The sequence below is a fragment of the Pinus tabuliformis genome, chromosome 1_2 (assembly GCF_031772625.1).
Source record: "Pinus tabuliformis cultivar Carrire ecotype Pingquan chromosome 1_2, CPIR1, whole genome shotgun sequence".
NCBI classification, from domain to species: Eukaryota; Viridiplantae; Streptophyta; class Pinopsida; order Pinales; family Pinaceae; genus Pinus; species Pinus tabuliformis.
Window position 1 is genome coordinate 86326661 of NC_142298.1, and position 18162 is coordinate 86344822.

Consider the following 18162-nt stretch of genomic DNA (forward strand, 5'->3'; position numbering starts at 1 on the left):
CCGAAAATAAGATTACATTCAGTTTGAAATGAATGCAGTTCCAAAAATTACGGCATCGGCGATGAATGACATGTCACTCCAATGAATCAGCGATCCAAAAATGGTGCGTGCATTGGTGTTATCGACAGAAAAATCATTGGAACAGATGGTTTAGGGAAGAGAATAATTTTCTCCGAGGTTTTGACAACTCCTGCAAGTGGATCTGGAAGCCTCCAAAGAAGTGAAGTCGAGACTCAACTGGTTATGAGACCGCCAAGTTCAAATGCTGATTTTCTTGTTAATAGTTCTCATTGATAATCACTGTATTCATATCTGTGTTATTAATTTATTATGAAATGTTTATGTTAATAAAACATAAAGGTGATTCCCAAATAGCATCTCATTGTTCAGCCCTTTGTTAAAAAAATTACGCAGATCTCTTATGATATATGAAAATTCCCCGGGTTGCAATTGGTGTCAAGATCAGGTCAAAAATTTCTAGGCGTGGATATATGGTATAAAAGCGTGTTAACGCAGACGAATAAAAGGACTGAGTTGTTATTTGTCAATTGTTGTATATGGTCACCATATGTATGCCGCACATGTTTTTTTCGTTTAAGCAATGGTCTGACTCTGTATATGGTTTTAAAAGAACTGTATCGCTGTGCCCTGTATGAATAAAGAGAGTTTAGTTCGGTTCCTGTGTTTTTTTAGTTTGAAACCGGATTGCTATTTCGGTATTCTGGCATTTTAGAAGCCAACACGATTTATTTGTTTAATATACTGTTAGCCATTGCTTGCCGAACCAAAGAAGAGTGCGATCGGAGTTCAGGGTCATCATATATTGTCAAAATATTTACTTGGGCAATTATATGTTTTTACAACATGTGATATTACTTTTTGTATTATACAAGAGAAAAACAAATTAGTTTTCAAGTTTGGAATACAATATTAGCATAGTTATAATAACATATTAAATAAGAAAATTATTCCAGTAGAATTTCAAAGATAAATTATTTACTATTTATATGGGCTTTATGTTTGTGTTCATAAATATAAATTTGTTTTAAATTTGTATTTATAAATGTTTATAATTTTTTAAAAGGAAGTTTTTTCATATAAGTATTTTATAATTAATGTTTAGGTATTTTATAATAATATTTATTGGAAGCTTAAGTGGAATTATAATATTGAGAAAAATATTATTAGACAATGAAAAGTTTATTATGGACTTGAAAACAATTATGATTCATATATATATATATATGAATGATAATAATTTGGAGGAAGTTCTTCATACAAGTGTCTAATAATCAATATTCATGATAAGCTCAAGGGGAATTATAAGATTGAGAAAAGTATTATTGGACGATGGAAAACTCATTATGGGCTTGAAAACAATCTTAATTCAATGGACCTTTGGATATGAATAAAGAAGAAAGTCATCTTTGATACTTCTGTTTCTCATGTTATTTTATATAAATGTGAACTTTGGGGATGCAATATTTCTAAAAGGTCATGGAGAAAGATTAAAACATATCCAAAAGAATTTTATAACCAATCTCAAAATTAAAGGAAATACACCTTATCTTATCCTGCTCGTGGAAGCAACCTTTTCCCTTATTGAGAGCACGACCATGACCAAGTCCCTAATGTATAAAAATAAGTTAAACAACATGGAAGACACTCGAATTCCTATAATTTCTCAAGTTCGAGTCAAAACTACCTTTGGTTAAGTGGATATAACATACAATTGTCTAGTACTAGTTAAATCATAGAGGAATAAAGGAAGAGATCTTTATGCAAGATAGCAAAAATATTAAAAATGTTATCACATCAAAAGTTAAAGAGAAATTATGGAGAGATATATAGTTAGAAGGAAAATGAAAATTTCATATAATATAAGGAAGTAATCAACACTAATTTAGAAAATCAAAAGTATAGATATGGTTCTACTAAGTGTAAATAAGAAAAAAAACATTTCAAAAAATAATATTTGATTCTCATGTGCATGAGAGTGAAATTAGCTATTTGTCTATTCTCCAAAACTCCTTGGAATCAAAGAATTGTTACCTTTATGACACTAAGAGGGTTAAACATTAGCATCATCTTCTCGTAAAACCTACATACATTAAGATTATATATCAACTTCAAAAAAAATTGTTACATGGTCAACCTTCCTAACACTATATATATATATATATTTCTTGTCTTAAAATTTCAATGAGGTTGATATTACATATCTTTTTGTTTGTTTTTCTTTCTTTTTAAACTCTACATTAAGTATGGAAGGAGTTACATGTCTTCTCATTCATACTAGATTATAAGAAAACACACCTCTCAATACAATAAAATAAACAATTATTTTTAAAATTCAATTTCTTTTATTATGATTATATTTCCTCACTTATATGATATTTTAATTTTAAGTTATTTAAATTTAGTTATTGATTTGGTTTCATAAACAAAAAGTTAATTTATTGAAATCTCTTTCAATATTTTAAATATTATTTTTATCTTTCTCATCCAAAAATCTTTACATGAAAAGGAATAAAATAATGGACAATCCCTCCAAAGAAGGCCTCGATGTGGAACATGGTTTGTGGTGTATTACAGATAAAAAATATTGACTTAGTTTTAGCACCAACATTTTGAGCGACTTATTACAAGGACCAACACCAACATAATTTGAGCATAATATCATATTTTTTGTCCTTACTCTACAATTCTAAGGATAGTTCCTTTGATGTTTTTTCACATTCGGTACAACATTACTTTTGAGAAATATTTGAATGTGGCATCTAAAAGCTTTGATTTATGTCTTTTTGTATGACTTTTAGTGCAAAACTTCTGTGTTGTCACTTAGCTTTGATTTATGTCTTTTTGTATGAATTTTAGCGCAAAACTTGTCTTTTGACACTTATTGACAGATCTGCCTCTGTATGAACTCACCCAACTACTTTTCTATTTTTCGTTGTTTTCTGGTACATGAATACACACTATGTGTATCTAAAGAATGTAATCTTTACTTATATCTATGAATGCAATTACATATTTTTTTCCAAAAAAAATATTTTAAATATTCTACATATATTTATTTCTAATAAAACCCTTTATATTTATTTGTTATTGTGTTCTTACAAATTCTAAAAATATAAAATAAAAAGGACAAGTCTTTTCTTTGTAACATATGCAAATCTTTTCTATTAATAAAGACAAGTTTTGCATTAAGCGAATATAGAGAGTGGCATCCCAAAAACATTGTCTTGGGAGTGAAATCGCCCAACTAGGTAAAACAAACTAAGCACCATTTCTAACTATAGTGTATTGGAACCTTGGGTGCAAAGAAAACAAGGGACAAAAACATGATACCAAGATATTTATATCATAATATATCCATAGGCCACTGCTAGTATTGTGTGACAAATATCATAGAAAATGTAACAAGTTGTGCTCCATAATTAGACCAGAACAAAAAACTTGCATCTTTAGATAGAAAAAAACCATTTAAAAACTTGCATAGAAGGCTAGAAACCAACATTCACCACCCCTTTGTAAAAGTCGAGACCAAAATTCATGTCAGGTGAGGAAAACAATGGTGTTGACCTTCATATAGAAAATAATGGTGTTGATTGCCATATCGCTAGAGAGGGAACAAAAGGAACCTCCAAGAGTTCCAGGAAGCAAAGTGATGATGCCGCCAGAGGTAGTCAAAAAGATGAACCATCAAATCCCTCATTAATCTAATAGAATAATTGGAGAAAAATGAGAGGAATTAGCAATTGGAGAGGCAATAACAGGTGTAGTGTTTATGACTGCAAGGGGATTAGTAAGCTCCTTAGTCTCAAAATTCGACTCAAAGACCCATATTTTTCAACACTACTCAAACTTAACACAATAGCATCTAACAAGAAATGTACATTTCATAGAAGGCATTTGATATGATCTTGTCCTACAAAAAGTTTATAAGTATCCATTTTCTTGTCTTTGAGGACGATGTAGAAGAAGATATCCATATGTTGGTGCACTATAATATGGATCAGGAATCCATTTGAGGTCATCTCCTCCACCTTAGAATTAGAGAAGTATGAACGGTCACTAAACTCCTTTCATTCAATTTTCAACCGACTCCCAACAAAGCAATCTTCGATGATGAGAGGTAGAACTGCTCAAACCTCCTCTACGACTTGTCATTATCTGTCGAGGAGGCATAGTTACAGAGGTAAACAAGTAGTTCACACAAAGTTGGGAAAAACAATGACTAACCAGACAAACAAAGGAACAAACCCCAAACTCTTTGAATCTTGGCCCAAGCACAAGCAAGTCATCTCCTAAAATCCATAATTAGAACCCAAAAATAGTGTGAGGTGGACGAACTCAATATACTACAACTAGACACGCCTCAACATAGAGTGAGGCGAGTTGCATTATAAGGTAGAAGGCCACTTCAAGGTAAAATAGAACACAGACTCAACACCAAAAATATGTAGAGGGATATAACAAAAGGAGTTACTCGAGAAGCTTGAGACATGCTAATTTCCAAAAATAGAATGAACCCTGAATTGAGATATATAAGAGACATAAGACACCCAAAACCCAAATTGCATTACCAAAACTGAAAGGGAGACTATAACCACTAAAACCAGCCAGATAAATTGATAGAATATCATACGCCACAAACCAAAGATAGAAAGTTAAATGAAATACTTGTGTGATCAATTCCTTGGAGCATCAAGGTGGGTAGAACAAACACCAATTCAAAGGTTGTCCTAGTCAATGTATTGTTCAAAAACAATATGAAAAACATTGACCCAATTCGATGCTCCTAGAACTAAAGAGAAATGACTCAACCTATGTTGTCTTGCCACCAGAACATGACTTATTGGAAAATTTATGATGGGAAGAAAAAAAGAATCCCAAACATTCAGAGAGTAACTGAACTGAGAAACATAAGCATCCAACTCAGGAGACCTCCTCCACACCACCTAGATAACGTCACACATTCACCACTCTTCAACTAACCTCATGCATTTATAATGAGAGGACATGAGTTGATGACCCAAAGCAAGAGAATGGTTACCAGGACGCATCAAGACTAGTAAAGAACATGTGTTAAACACAACACACATGTTAAAACAAACATTCCTCTCATAACCCATATGTTCATCAATGATCATGATCATGCAGGAACCATTGTGAGATTCATCAAAGGGTGGATTGGTTCCACCTAGACATACTTGGTTCATTGCCATAGAAAAGTTATAACCGACCATATGAGAAAAGTTATAACCGACAATATGAGAAATATTGTAACATTTATACTAAAGAGACCTATGTTAACAAGGGAAGCTGCGACGCAGCGAGTCCCTGCGTCAAGTTGAGCCTGCCTGAAAATTCGGAATAAACGTTTACCCAGTTGCTGGAACATCCGAAGTAGGAACAGCAGGTCTTACCATAGTCATTGTGTGAAAATACTCTTAGAGAACTCTTGCTTGGCATGTCCCACAATCTCACTGTCTTGTCCATCGATGATGAAAGTAAATACTGCCCACAACCATATTCAGGAGCTTAGCCACATGCTCAAAAAAAAAACTCTTGCTCAGGGACTAGCTTTCAATGTTTTCTTTCATCTAATCACACAAAAAAAAACAATGATAATTGTACCCATAAAAGTTTAATCAAATTTTGTGCTAGAAAATCATATGTACATCCACACAGTCATCTAAATGATTTAAGTAGGCCTAAATGACTCCATATTCCAGAGCCAATGTTTGGAGCCTGATGAAATTCCATTGGCTCAACCCCTTGTTTGCCATGGGATACAAGAAGACTTTAGAGGTTGATGACGTACCAAATGTTGCAGGCAAGGATACTGCTGAAGAGTCATATCGAGGACTTGAAACCAACTGGTGCTGCCAAAAGGTCGAGACAAATATACAGAACCCATCAATGCTAAAGGCCATTCTGTCATCTGTTTGGAAGGGAATGATAATCAATGCTTTGTTTGCAGCCATATTTAGCTGTGCAACATATATAGGTCCATATCTGATAAACTTGTTCGTAGAGTACTTGGGAGGAACAGAGCATTTTTCCTATGAAGGCTATGTGCTGGCCTCTGTTTTCTTTGGTGCAAAGACCAATGTCCGCAATAGTCATGTTAAACTGTACATTGCACCTTGCTAACAAACAAATGGGGATAATTGCACCAAAGATAATTTTCTCAAACTTCAGCTGCATAATCACTCGTGTACTGAATTCTCTGATACTTCTTTGACAGATGGAGTTTTGATAAGTTGGCTATAATTGCCCTTTTCTTTGAAGAGCTGAGCATGGTGATGTTTGCAATAAAGCCTGCCCTCAATTGCAATATAGTTCGAGGGACTGATAACACAACCACCATGCATACACTTGAAGCATGCCTTGTGGTATCCCACACCTTCCACAGAAACCTGCAATACAAAAGAGCATGTCCAACCAGACAGTTTATTAATCCTGAGTTGAGATTTTACAGTCAGAAACTCCTTTGTTGACCATTTGACAAAAAACCCATAACTATGAACATAATGAAGACATGCTGACGACTGAACCAAAAGTGTCTTTCTCTATGCTTCAAGCAGGAAATACTTTTGAGATTCAGTATCATCTTTACTTTAACTTAATACCAGGCAAGGTTGCCCAATCTAATCCTAAAGGTGGACAAGGTAACATTGAAAAATAATGACCTTTTCAATGGGATAAACTGTATTTCCACAAGCAAGGCATTTCTCTTGTGTGCCAGAAAACAAAGCAGAGACCCTGTTGGGTGTCTTAATCTGCACATACCAGAAGTTATTTATAAATGGAAACAGTTAATGCAGAGCAGGAAACAACCTTCTGAATTAAAGCAATCCGATTTTGAGACTACCTAAAAATCTGATTTTGTGACTATCTAGATTTACATCTAATCATAAAGATGCTCTTGCAGATTTCAATAACCAAATGTAGAACCCTTTACACTTGTAAGGGGACAGCCAAGCAAATGTTGTTGATAATAGGTTCTGCCCTCAAAATAAAATTGCAATTATAATGACGGGACCATAAAGCGATATTGTCTAAGAACAGAACAATAACATGATTATAAGTTATACATGTATATTTGAATAGAAATATGTACCAACTCTGAATGTCTTTTACAACATTCTTTATGCTGATAAAAACAGTACAGCATCTCCATGCCTGTCTACATAGTCACAACCTTGTAACTTCTCACTGTAAGCTGACAAGAGATGTATTATACTTTGATACCTACATGATCATAAGTTATTGCAGGTTAAGAGCTTGCCAAGAGATATAGAGTAATACTGTACCTCACCATCATTCAACTTCTCATTTTTCACAGCTTTGGGAGTTCCTACAAGAAGTTGAGGAAATATTAGATCAATGGCAAATTCTCTCATTAGGCTAGGCAGAGGACCCTCACTCCAGACATGAAATAAATAAATTTTAGCCAAATGCATTTAGGCAAATATAAACCTCTACTTACCTTCAAAACTTTTGTCAAGACTTCCAGTCCTCTTAAAGAGCTGATCGAAGTGAGGTTTGCAGTACAGCACCCCTTCAAAAGAAGAATAGTTGCTGAGCTGATAAACCACAAATGATGAGTTAGTATAATGATTGAGGGATATACTTAAGCACGTGGAAAGAAATTGAAAATACATATTTGCGGTCTCGTCATGAGGGAAAGAACCAATACCAAAGAAAGTAAAAAAAAGCTCAGCCAAACCATTTCAACTATTGTTTATGCTATGTTGCATCTGCAACTGATACAGCAATCGGAGCCCTGTAACTACCAATTGGCAGTGGCACATATAGCCATGAACTACCAGATCAAACCCACTACTGTATTTCCACAAGCAAGGCATTTCTCTTGTGTGCCAGAAAACAAAGCAGAGACCCTGTTGGGTGTTAATGCAGAGCAGGAAACAACCTTCTGAATTAAAGAAATCCGATTTTGAGACTACCTAAAAATCTGATTTTGTGACTATCTAGATTTACATCTAATCATAAAGATGCTCTTGCAGATTTCATTACTGCGCTTCACACTTTCAATAACCAAATGTAGAACCCTTTACACTTGTAAGGGGACAGCCAAGCAAATGTTGTTGATAATTCCTGTACTCATCAAACTGCAAGTAAATAGTTACAGTTAGATTAGACGTCAAAGATAATTTGCAAGGCAACTACATGATATTGGAAGTGATAGTTTGGCACAGACCTTGTCCTCTGACATTTCTGTGAAGCCAAATTTGCTTATCCAGATGGACTCAGCTTCCTCCGCAGTAGGCAACACCAGCTTTTCAACATTCAAGAATCCAAGCAGCCTCTCAATACATGAAAATAATGACTGAAAATAACCCTGTAGAAAATTATCCCTTGTCATTCATACTGCTTTCTTTCTGTCCGTTACAAATTCTAATTCTTTCTAGCCAATGATGGTTTGCTAACAAAATAATTATTCAAACAGAATTGTATCAATGAAGTCACAAAAATTCAAAAAATTCGGACAGCATAACTAATTTCAATCATAGACAAACAAGCATCCCAAAAATTTCTTGGCTAAGTGGAAAACAGTGCAATAAGGACAGACAGGCAATGGAGAAAGTGAACTACGCTAAAATAGCAGGATAAGCTTCATGTCAAAACAAGTAGTAATTTTTAAAATCTTCATTATATATAAACAGGCAAACATACTTACAGCAAAGATAGCAGGAGCCTCTGAAAGTAGTACCCTACTGTCAGGGTCCCCTGTTTTGGCATGAAGAAGCTCGCTTCTTCATCAGCTCAGTGCAGAATGAATTTTTGTACAATCATTGGAGCAGAACCATTCACCCTCTGGCAATTCCTGTTGCACATAAAAATCCCTATCAGGATTAACACAATAAAGTAACAAAAACGCTACTCTGTCAGATACCTAAACTGCTCAGAATTCTTAATTAAAAACCAATCCTTTGCATCAAAGAAATAAAACAGAAAGTATTTACAATGAAAATATCCTTAAATTGGTTAAAAGAGTAGCATTTCTCATATGGAGTTCAGACATAAGGATTTGACCTACTTTTAAATCTGCCATGCCCCGTTCTCTTAAACAGCCAACGTGGAACTCCTTCTCACACTGACCATGCAACATATGATAATTAAGCATTCACTACTCAAAACGAGTAAAACAAACAATATGCAACAGCATGAAACAGGAAAGTATCTGTACTTGGTCACAGAGCATAACAGTGCGATCCCCAAATGCCCGTTTATCGAAATCATGAAGCCTGAATCCACATCACAAACATGCACGAATAGTGTTAGCTCATATTTGTCTGTTCCAAAGGCACTATACAGTATAACTATAATGAGAATGAGCATCCTCATCTATTTTGAATATATGCTTATACTGTAATGGAATCTGAGACCAAGTTGCTTAAACATCTAACTTAGCAATTGTCTAGCCTTGAAGGTTGAACACTACGGACCTGCTGGAGAGGCTGAGAGGAAAGAGGCTCATGTTCGTCGGAGACTCCATCAGTCGTAACCAGTGGGAATCCCTGCTTTGCGTTTTGAAAACTGTAGTGCCTGAAAACAGAAAGACCTTTGGAACGAGAGGTGCATCAGCTGCATTCGTAGCTCAGGCAAGTTTTTTTAATAATGCACATATTTCAATTGTTTATTTTTTTATTTCTATGGTGATTGACTGTTTGATTTTGATATATTCTCGGAATCTGCAATAATATGAATAGAAATGGAATTATAACAGGAACACAAATGAAATTATAACAAAACCAAATTATGGCAAACTATTGCAGGATAATATGAATAGAAATGGAATTATAGCAGGAACACAAATGAAATTATAATTAAAAACCAAATTATGGCAAACTATTGCAGGATAATATGAATAGAAATGGAATTATAGCAGAAACACAAATGAAATTATAACAAGAACCAAATTATGGCAAACTATTGCAGGATAATATGAATAGAAATGGAATTAGAGCAGGAACACAAATTGAATTATAACAAAAACCAAATTATGGCAAACTATTGCAGGATTATAACTGTAGCGTGGAGTTCCATTGGGCAGCCTTCTTAGTTGAGCTAGGCAGCATTAACATTGGGAATGCAAGCAAAGAGATACTAAAGTTCGATGCAATTGAGAAACATGGGTCATACTGGAAAGATGTTGATATCCTCGTCTTCAATTCAGCACATTGGTGGGGACATGGGGAGCAATGGTCTAGAAATATAAAGACATAGTTACCATAATCTGATTCCTGCAGGGCCAGTTTTTTGGTTTTTCTTGCTCTTGATAGAGAGCAGTTCTATTTGATATTCCACTCTATTAGCATCTTTCGAGTAAATTCAAAGAAGAAATTGATAGAAATCCGTTGTAACATTGTTTCATTTCCATTTAATTTCATAGAATCACCGTTAAATATATTGAAAATAAATTGGGACATCGATAGACTCATTCACAAGCAAGTGACGGAAAAGTCAATCAAGAAGTTTTGAACCACTAGAAACGAGTTTGAATCTATTTAAGTACTGAATCGCTCCAATTAAGCTATCATCCTACTGCATTCATTTGCACGAGTATCTTCTTAATAAAGCGTTGATTGTCAAATTTGGGCAAGCAAAAACATTGAAAGAAACAACATATGCCGTACATTGAGAAAAGGGATAGATTATATCATATTCTATACAGATCCCATCTGATCAAAACAAGTCCTGCGAGATCATTCACAGTGTTCACGAGTTCCGCAATGATCACCAGGGAAATGCCCAAGAACCAGTCACACCATGATGCTAATAAAATTACAGCCTGCCTGGATTTCGGTTTGGTTCGCGCTAATGGAATGGAGGCACAGGTGTTGACACCCACATCTTTATTGCGGATTGTTCTACCATTCAAGAAACTACGAACATAACTCAAGAATCCCTATGACCAATTCAAACAATAAAGATTGGAAGAATTTAAAAACAAAATTGATTAAGATTATAAACCACATGCACAAGGTTTACCATTGGTTTAAGAGACGTCCAGATTTCAGTTTCCCCATTCTTTACATGCCCGATCTCGCTGGTGTTGATGAAGGATCGTGTGAGTACCCAGATTAAAATGATCGCAAAGGATAACTTGGTCACAGTAACCAAAAGTGAGGTTCGCAATTTGTTTAGGAAGCATAAGCAGAACAATAACATGATTATAAGTTATACATGTATATTTGAATAGAAATATGTACCAACTCTGAATGTCTTTTACAACATTCTTTATGCTGATAAAAACAGTACAGCATCTCCATGCCTGTCTACATAGTCACAACCTTGTAACTTCTCACTGTAAGCTGACAAGAGATGTATTATACTTTGATACCTACATGATCATAAGTTATTGCAGGTTAAGAGCTTGCCAAGAGATATAGAGTAATACTGTACCTCACCATCATTCAACTTCTCATTTTTCACAGCTTTGGGAGTTCCTACAAGAAGTTGAGGAAATATTAGATCAATGGCAAATTCTCTCATTAGGCTAGGCAGAGGACCCTCACTCCAGACATGAAATAAATAAATTTTAGCCAAATGCATTTAGGCAAACATAAACCTCTACTTACCTTCAAAACTTTTGTCAAGACTTCCAGTCCTCTTAAAGAGCTGATCGAAGTGAGGTTTGCAGTACAGCACCCCTTCAAAAGAAGAATAGTTGCTGAGCTGATAAACCACAAATGATGAGTTAGTATAATGATTGAGGGATATACTTGAGCACCTGGAAAGAAATTGAAAATACATATTTGCGGTCTCGTCGTGAGGGAAAGAACCAATACCAAAGAAAGTAAAAAAAAGCTCAGCCAAACCATTTCAACTATTGTTTATGCTATGTTGCATCTGCAACTGATACAGCAATCGGAGCCCTGTAACTACCAATTGGCAGTGGCACATATAGCCATGAACTACCAGATCAAAACCACTCCTACAGAGCTAAAGAAGAAATATTTTATGCCCGATGAAGACCATGGATTTAGATGAATTGCAAATTCCCTTGATCTTATGAGAGACGAGTAAACCAAAGATATCAGACAGAGTCCAGGCCATAGAGTTAACCCGTGGTTTGAGCAGCATTCAAATTTCATGTATACCCTAAAATGCATCCATATTTCTTCACATGGTGGTTTTAAATACACTACATCTGAACAATGTTCTCAGCACTGTTAAAGGCTAGCAAACCCTCTTCCTGCTTTATGTTCACCCCAGAATTGGAAAATACCTCAAAATGATCAATGGTTACCATGCTACTTTCTGAAAATACAAGCAATGGGGGATAATGACACCGCAGAGCATATGCTAGACCCAGAAAAAGACTGAACCCATGAGGACGGGCAAAGGCCACCACATGCGAATACGGTTTTAGGAGGCAGCTTATCTCCCAAAAAACATGGTCGAACCATTGAGGGCACCGGTTGGGATTCCAGATTTTTTTCAAAAATTAAAATGCTGAACATACATAATCTAAATCATACTAATCTTAATAACTTGCAAAGATTTAATCAGTTAGTTGCAGTTACATAAAGGGACAGATAGTTAATCCGCTTCGAAACACAAAGACCCATTACTGAAAATTAGAGAATTAGCGACACAACCTTGTAACTTCTCACTGTAAGCTGACAAGAGATGTATTATACTTTGATACCTACATGATCATAAGTTATTGCAGGTTAAGAGCTTGCCAAGAGATATAGAGTAATACTGTACCTCACCATCATTCAACTTCTCATTTTTCACAGCTTTGGGAGTTCCTACAAGAAGTTGAGGAAATATTAGATCAATGGCAAATTCTCTCATTAGGCTAGGCAGAGGACCCTCACTCCAGACATGAAATAAATAAATTTTAGCCAAATGCATTTAGGCAAACATAAACCTCTACTTACCTTCAAAACTTTTGTCAAGACTTCCAGTCCTCTTAAAGAGCTGATCGAAGTGAGGTTTGCAGTACAGCACCCCTTCAAAAGAAGAATAGTTGCTGAGCTGATAAACCACAAATGATGAGTTAGTATAATGATTGAGGGATATACTTGAGCACCTGGAAAGAAATTGAAAATACATATTTGCGGTCTCGTCGTGAGGGAAAGAACCAATACCAAAGAAAGTAAAAAAAAGCTCAGCCAAACCATTTCAACTATTGTTTATGCTATGTTGCATCTGCAACTGATACAGCAATTGGAGCCCTGTAACTACCAATTGGCAGTGGCACATATAGCCATGAACTACCAGATCAAAACCACTCCTACAGAGCTAAAGAAGAAATATTTTATGCCCGATGAAGACCATGGATTTAGATGAATTGCAAATTCCCTTGATCTTATGAGAGACGAGTAAACCAAAGATATCAGACAGAGTCCAGGCCATAGAGTTAACCCGTGGTTTGAGCAGCATTCAAATTTCATGTATACCCTAAAATGCATCCATATTTCTTCACATGGTGGTTTTAAATACACTACATCTGAACAATGTTCTCAGCACTGTTAAAGGCTAGCAAACCCTCTTCCTGCTTTATGTTCACCCCAGAATTGGAAAATACCTCAAAATGATCAATGGTTACCATGCTACTTTCTGAAAATACAAGCAATGGGGGATAATGACACCGCAGAGCATATGCTAGACCCAGAAAAAGACTGAACCCATGAGGACGGGCAAAGGCCACCACATGCGAATACGGTTTTAGGAGGCAGCTTATCTCCCAAAAAACATGGTCGAACCATTGAGGGCACCGGTTGGGATTCCAGATTTTTTTCAAAAATTAAAATGCTGAACATACATAATCTAAATCATACTAATCTTAATAACTTGCAAAGATTTAATCAGTTAGTTGCAGTTACATAAAGGGACAGATAGTTAATCTGCTTCGAAACACAAAGACCCATTACTGAAAATTAGAGAATTAGCGACACCCACCAACCAGATTATAGATGAAAATGCCATATCTAAACAAAGACCCAGAACCAAAGTTTGGTGCCAATTACCTTGATCTCTCGAAAAGGAATGAGACAGAGGCGAAGAGTGAATCAATGGGGTAGAACCCTGGTAAGCTCTCAACTGTACCAGCTCTCAACTAAGAAACGACAATGCAACATGAAATTTCAAATTTAAATAAAAATAAGAAAACCAATCGATGTCAATAAAAATAAAAATGAAAGTCGAAACTTTTATCCACCTTGTGGGCCCTACGTGACGGCCATGTGCCTAACACCTCTCTCCCTAGCATACACATGCAAGCTCTACAGCAGGCCACCTAAGGTTGCATCAGGTTAACAGCTGTGATCAGGGAAATTGAAACCTGAAACCCGAGCAACAAGATTAAAACTATTGTAACCTCTGTAATCAGGCTAACATCTGTGATCAGGGATATTGAAACCTGAAACGCGAGCAGTTGTAAAAGCCCTCACAGGTTCGGGCCTCTGTAGCTGACGTGAGGCAGAACAGTGATGAAAAGGAAGGGAATTGTGGCTCCTATGTCAGCAGATCCTGAGCAAAGAAGGAGCTAAAGGATAAGCAAACGAAGACTGCATCTGTGATCAGGGATATTGAAACCTGAAACGCGAGCAGTTGTAAAAGCCCTCACAGGTTCGGGCCTCTGTAGCTGACGTGAGGCAGAACAGTGAAGAAAAGGAAGGGAATTGTGGCTCCTATGTCAGCAGATCCTGAGCAAAGAAGGAGCTAAAGGATAAGCAAACGAAGACTGATCAAATGCGGTAAGAAAGAAAGCTCTAATCACTTCATTCACAGGCCCTTCACTTCCAGGTACAGGGGGAATAATAAAAAAAGAAATCTAAGAAGCTTTCCGAGTAGGGGGATTTGGGCTCGAGGAAGGAAGAAAGGAGAAACCTTATTCTTGTTTCTGCTGTTCCCGACGCCCCTCTCTTCCAATAGTTATTGTACCTGCCACGCTTCTTCTTCTCATGGTTCTCGATCGATAACGCCATGCTTTTGGTCTTGGTCTGGTTTCCGCCACGCGTCTTTGGAAGAAGAAAATACAAAAAATAACAAGTTTCCGTCTAGAATGCAGAAAATGAAGGCCAATGTGATAGCAAATTCTATCCATCCAGGCATTGTAAGGACCAGAATTACTAGAGACCGCGACGGACTTCTCACAGGTAACAGTAGTATGTTTAAATGTTTATTCCTTGTAAAAAAATTGTAAATTTGAGCGGTTATGGAAAACGTAGCTCAAGATTAAGGTTACCTCGAGTCTCAACGCAAGCTCTTTTGTGTGTAGAATATTTGCCAGTTTAGATTGAGCATATGCGCGCTTTCGGAGCTGTCTGATGCAGCGACTTCTGGTTCTGCTCGTCCCAGTCCTGCTACTGATAAACAGGAATACAGCTGCGCTGCATCATCGACCTGTAACACATGCAAAGACAGAAAAGGAAGCAGATCAAGCAAAAGCAAGGAAGCAGAAGAACCACCGGTTTCTTGTGCAACGTTAGAAGCAGATACTTCATTGCAGTCTGCAAAGTATTTTCCTGATATGGCTTTCAAATTCGGATGAACTGCAACATAGCAGGTTGTAGATGCCGCCTGTTACAGATATTGATTTATGTAGCACAAACGAGAGACGCAGTAGATTTCACAGCACTGGATGGGCTTCATAGCTGTGGCCACGGACGAAGATGAACAGAACAGTTTCAATATGAACAGAACAGTTTCAATATTAGTTTGCCACCTGTATCCCATGCATAACCATGGCACTTGTTTTATTTTTTGTATATCTATGAGATCACGAATTAATGTTAACATTAAAACAACCCGTTGACGGTTAGCCGGAATGCAGCAGGCGTGTAAAACGAATTTAAGCTATGGTCGGGCCTCTTCCGCCTCGGGAAGAGGCCAAATAAGATGGCAAAAGTTAAGTTAGAAACAAAACTTTGGTTATCCGGCACAGCGCGTTAATCCAGCGTTTGAAAACTTTGGTTATCCGGCATAGCGCGTTAATCCAGCGTTTGAAAACTTTGTAATAACCAACGTATAACAGAGAACTTTGTAATAACCAACGTATAACAGAGATGGCAGGGGTGAAGTAATGCTAAGTAGGGGTCATCTCGATTACTATAGTCCCTGCCGGATGCCGGATGCCAAATGGCAGGGACTAATAACCCTAACCATGAGAACAGTGTACATGACACTCCAAGACCATAAAAGAACCAATTTTAAACATGGCACACTTTTTGAAAAAAAAACATGCAACTCTTAACTAACGCCCACATCTATGTCAAAATACATTAAAGTATGCCTGTGACTTATTAATTTTAAATAATATATTAAAAAGTCTAAAACTATATATATCGGCATTTGCGGATACATATAAATTATATTATAAAACAAGTTAATATATATTATTTCCAACGGGAATGACCTCGCATCTATACGCTGACAACACATAGGAGAACGTTAATCGAAACAGAATCCATCTTTCCTCATTTTCCATCGCTATTAGGATTCCCCTAATTACCAGTAGGTGCTGCTGCAAATCTGGCTCTCATGTCGGATGCAAATTCCAGCATCTTGGCTTCATCAAGCAAAACTTATTTCACTCCACGAACTTCCAAGAATCGTTCCATCCATGCACTTAACAACTGCATCTTCTCTGGTTCTATCTAAACTATATTAGTAACCTTATGGAGAAATTTGATCCATTGGGACACGGAACCTAGTGCGATGGCAACCAAGCCAATCTCATTGCCTCCAAAATACGCTTTGTCGCTCGTTCACAGAGCTTCCTCTAACCATAAAATGTTTTCTGTCGATTCTCCATCGCTTTCTGTCGCTCCTCACCCTGCCTCGTGAAAATTCCTCGAATACTTAGACCCAGCTGAATCCCACACCAGAAGCTTCCAAGAACACAAATTGGTGATACCAATAGTATTGATGCATTTCGATACAATAACTTAAATTCATTGTTTTGCCAAAAATTGTAAATCGGATTTTAGCTGAAAACTGTTTCATTGAAAATAAATTAAATTACCTTATCCCTAAATAAAATGAACTTAACCTGATTTTGCCAAAATTTTTTTTATCAGATTTTAGCCACCTAAAAGAATCTTACTCCATTGAAAGCAAGCTTTTGCCAAAAATTGTATTATCGGCTTCTAGCCACCTAAAAAAACTTACTCCAAAATAAGTTAAATTACCTTATCGTCAACAAAAGCAACCCAGAAGCGTGGAATGGATCGATCATATGGATCTTTGGGGACAATATTGGGTGCCTTATTGTGCCATGTCTCCTCGATCCATGTATTATGTAATCCATGTATTTTCTATTGGGGTCAATGCTTCCCACTGTACGAGATATCTATTGTATTTTCCTTTTCAAGTATGAATTATCCTCTTATCTATAATTTGTGCAAGCTTCTCCCTTTTTCTACTCGACCTCGTTGTCATCACATACATCTTCACCATGGAAATTATATAAATAAAAAACATTAAACACACGAGAACTATCTAAATAAATTGGTAAATATATCTCATAAGCATAGTTGTTGATTTTCTTGAGAACCTTGCAAACACCAGCTTTCTTATACTTGAACTTGTGGTATGTTCCTTTAGGAAACCTCTCTTTTCACAAATAAACCATCACTAAATCACATTCATTGAATACTTGATGCCTTCAACCAACATCTATTATACTTTTGCATTTCTCATTATTGTCTCGTAACTTCTGTCTCACTTCTTGCTGCAACTATTGAATGTGCTTCCCCATCATCACAGATCTATCTCCAAGTGGTAGGTATACTAAAAATGTATAACACTCATAGGATTCCTACCATAAATAATTCGAAATGGTGATTTACATGTGGATATATTTAACGAACTATTATAGGAAAATTCTTCCTTGGGTAATCCCAAATCCGACTGTTTGGGTTTCTTTGCAATAATGCATGTTAAAATGTTTCCCAAGCTCTGATTGACTACCACTGTTTTTCAATTTGTTGAGGATTTGTTGAGGGTGATAGGAATCATTGAACTATAACTTATTCCCCATCTTCCACATTAGGGGAATTTTGAGGTCTAAAATGGGCCTCCTAAGAATAATGTACAACCAAAATAAACTTTATAAAAACCAATAGGATTCAAGATGATGATGCCAACCATGGGGGATGATTCACC

At 36.3% G+C, this 18162-nt stretch overlaps 2 protein-coding genes and 2 long non-coding RNA genes across 8 annotated transcripts; 1 reads left to right on the forward strand and 3 right to left on the reverse strand.

Moving 5' to 3' along the window:
- Positions 1 to 5387: 5387 nt before the first annotated feature.
- Positions 5388 to 5993, reverse strand: LOC149204551 (uncharacterized). 2 transcript variants are annotated; one of them, XR_016252383.1, is made up of 2 exons: positions 5831 to 5993; positions 5388 to 5523 (listed from the first exon to the last, which is right to left on the reverse strand). It is a non-coding gene; the product is annotated as an uncharacterized LOC149204551 (long non-coding RNA). The 2 variants fall into 2 exon arrangements; XR_016252384.1 differs by lacking the exon at positions 5388 to 5523 and adding an exon at positions 5560 to 5609.
- Positions 5863 to 11223, reverse strand: LOC149204552 (LIM domain-containing protein WLIM1-like). 2 transcript variants are annotated; one of them, XM_089394748.1, is made up of 6 exons: positions 8234 to 8373; positions 7712 to 8144; positions 7502 to 7598; positions 7326 to 7369; positions 6702 to 6791; positions 5863 to 6428 (listed from the first exon to the last, which is right to left on the reverse strand). In XM_089394748.1, the coding sequence occupies exons 2-6, from the start codon at positions 7742 to 7744 to the stop codon at positions 6219 to 6221; spliced, it is 474 nt and encodes a 157-aa protein (XP_089250874.1). In that variant the 5' UTR covers positions 7745 to 8144; positions 8234 to 8373; the 3' UTR covers positions 5863 to 6218. The 2 variants fall into 2 exon arrangements, with proteins under 2 accessions (XP_089250874.1, XP_089250873.1); XM_089394747.1 differs by lacking the exons at positions 7712 to 8144; positions 8234 to 8373 and adding an exon at positions 11029 to 11223.
- Positions 11224 to 11246: 23 nt separating this feature from the next.
- Positions 11247 to 13914, reverse strand: LOC149204553 (uncharacterized). Of its 3 annotated transcripts, none has more exons than XM_089394751.1 (5): positions 12930 to 13131; positions 12754 to 12797; positions 11619 to 11715; positions 11443 to 11486; positions 11247 to 11344 (listed from the first exon to the last, which is right to left on the reverse strand). In XM_089394751.1, exons 1-5 carry the CDS (start codon positions 13102 to 13104, stop codon positions 11342 to 11344), a joined length of 363 nt encoding a protein of 120 aa, XP_089250877.1. In that variant the 5' UTR covers positions 13105 to 13131; the 3' UTR covers positions 11247 to 11341. The 3 variants fall into 3 exon arrangements, with proteins under 3 accessions (XP_089250877.1, XP_089250876.1, XP_089250875.1); XM_089394750.1 differs by lacking the exon at positions 11247 to 11344 and adding an exon at positions 13140 to 13914 and having other exon boundaries at positions 11365 to 11486; positions 12930 to 13026; XM_089394749.1 differs by lacking the exon at positions 11247 to 11344 and having other exon boundaries at positions 11365 to 11486.
- Positions 13915 to 14397: 483 nt separating this feature from the next.
- Positions 14398 to 15561, forward strand: LOC149204554 (uncharacterized). The gene is made up of 2 exons (XR_016252385.1): positions 14398 to 15152; positions 15275 to 15561. It is a non-coding gene; the product is annotated as an uncharacterized LOC149204554 (long non-coding RNA).
- The last annotated feature ends 2601 nt before the right edge of the window (positions 15562 to 18162 follow it).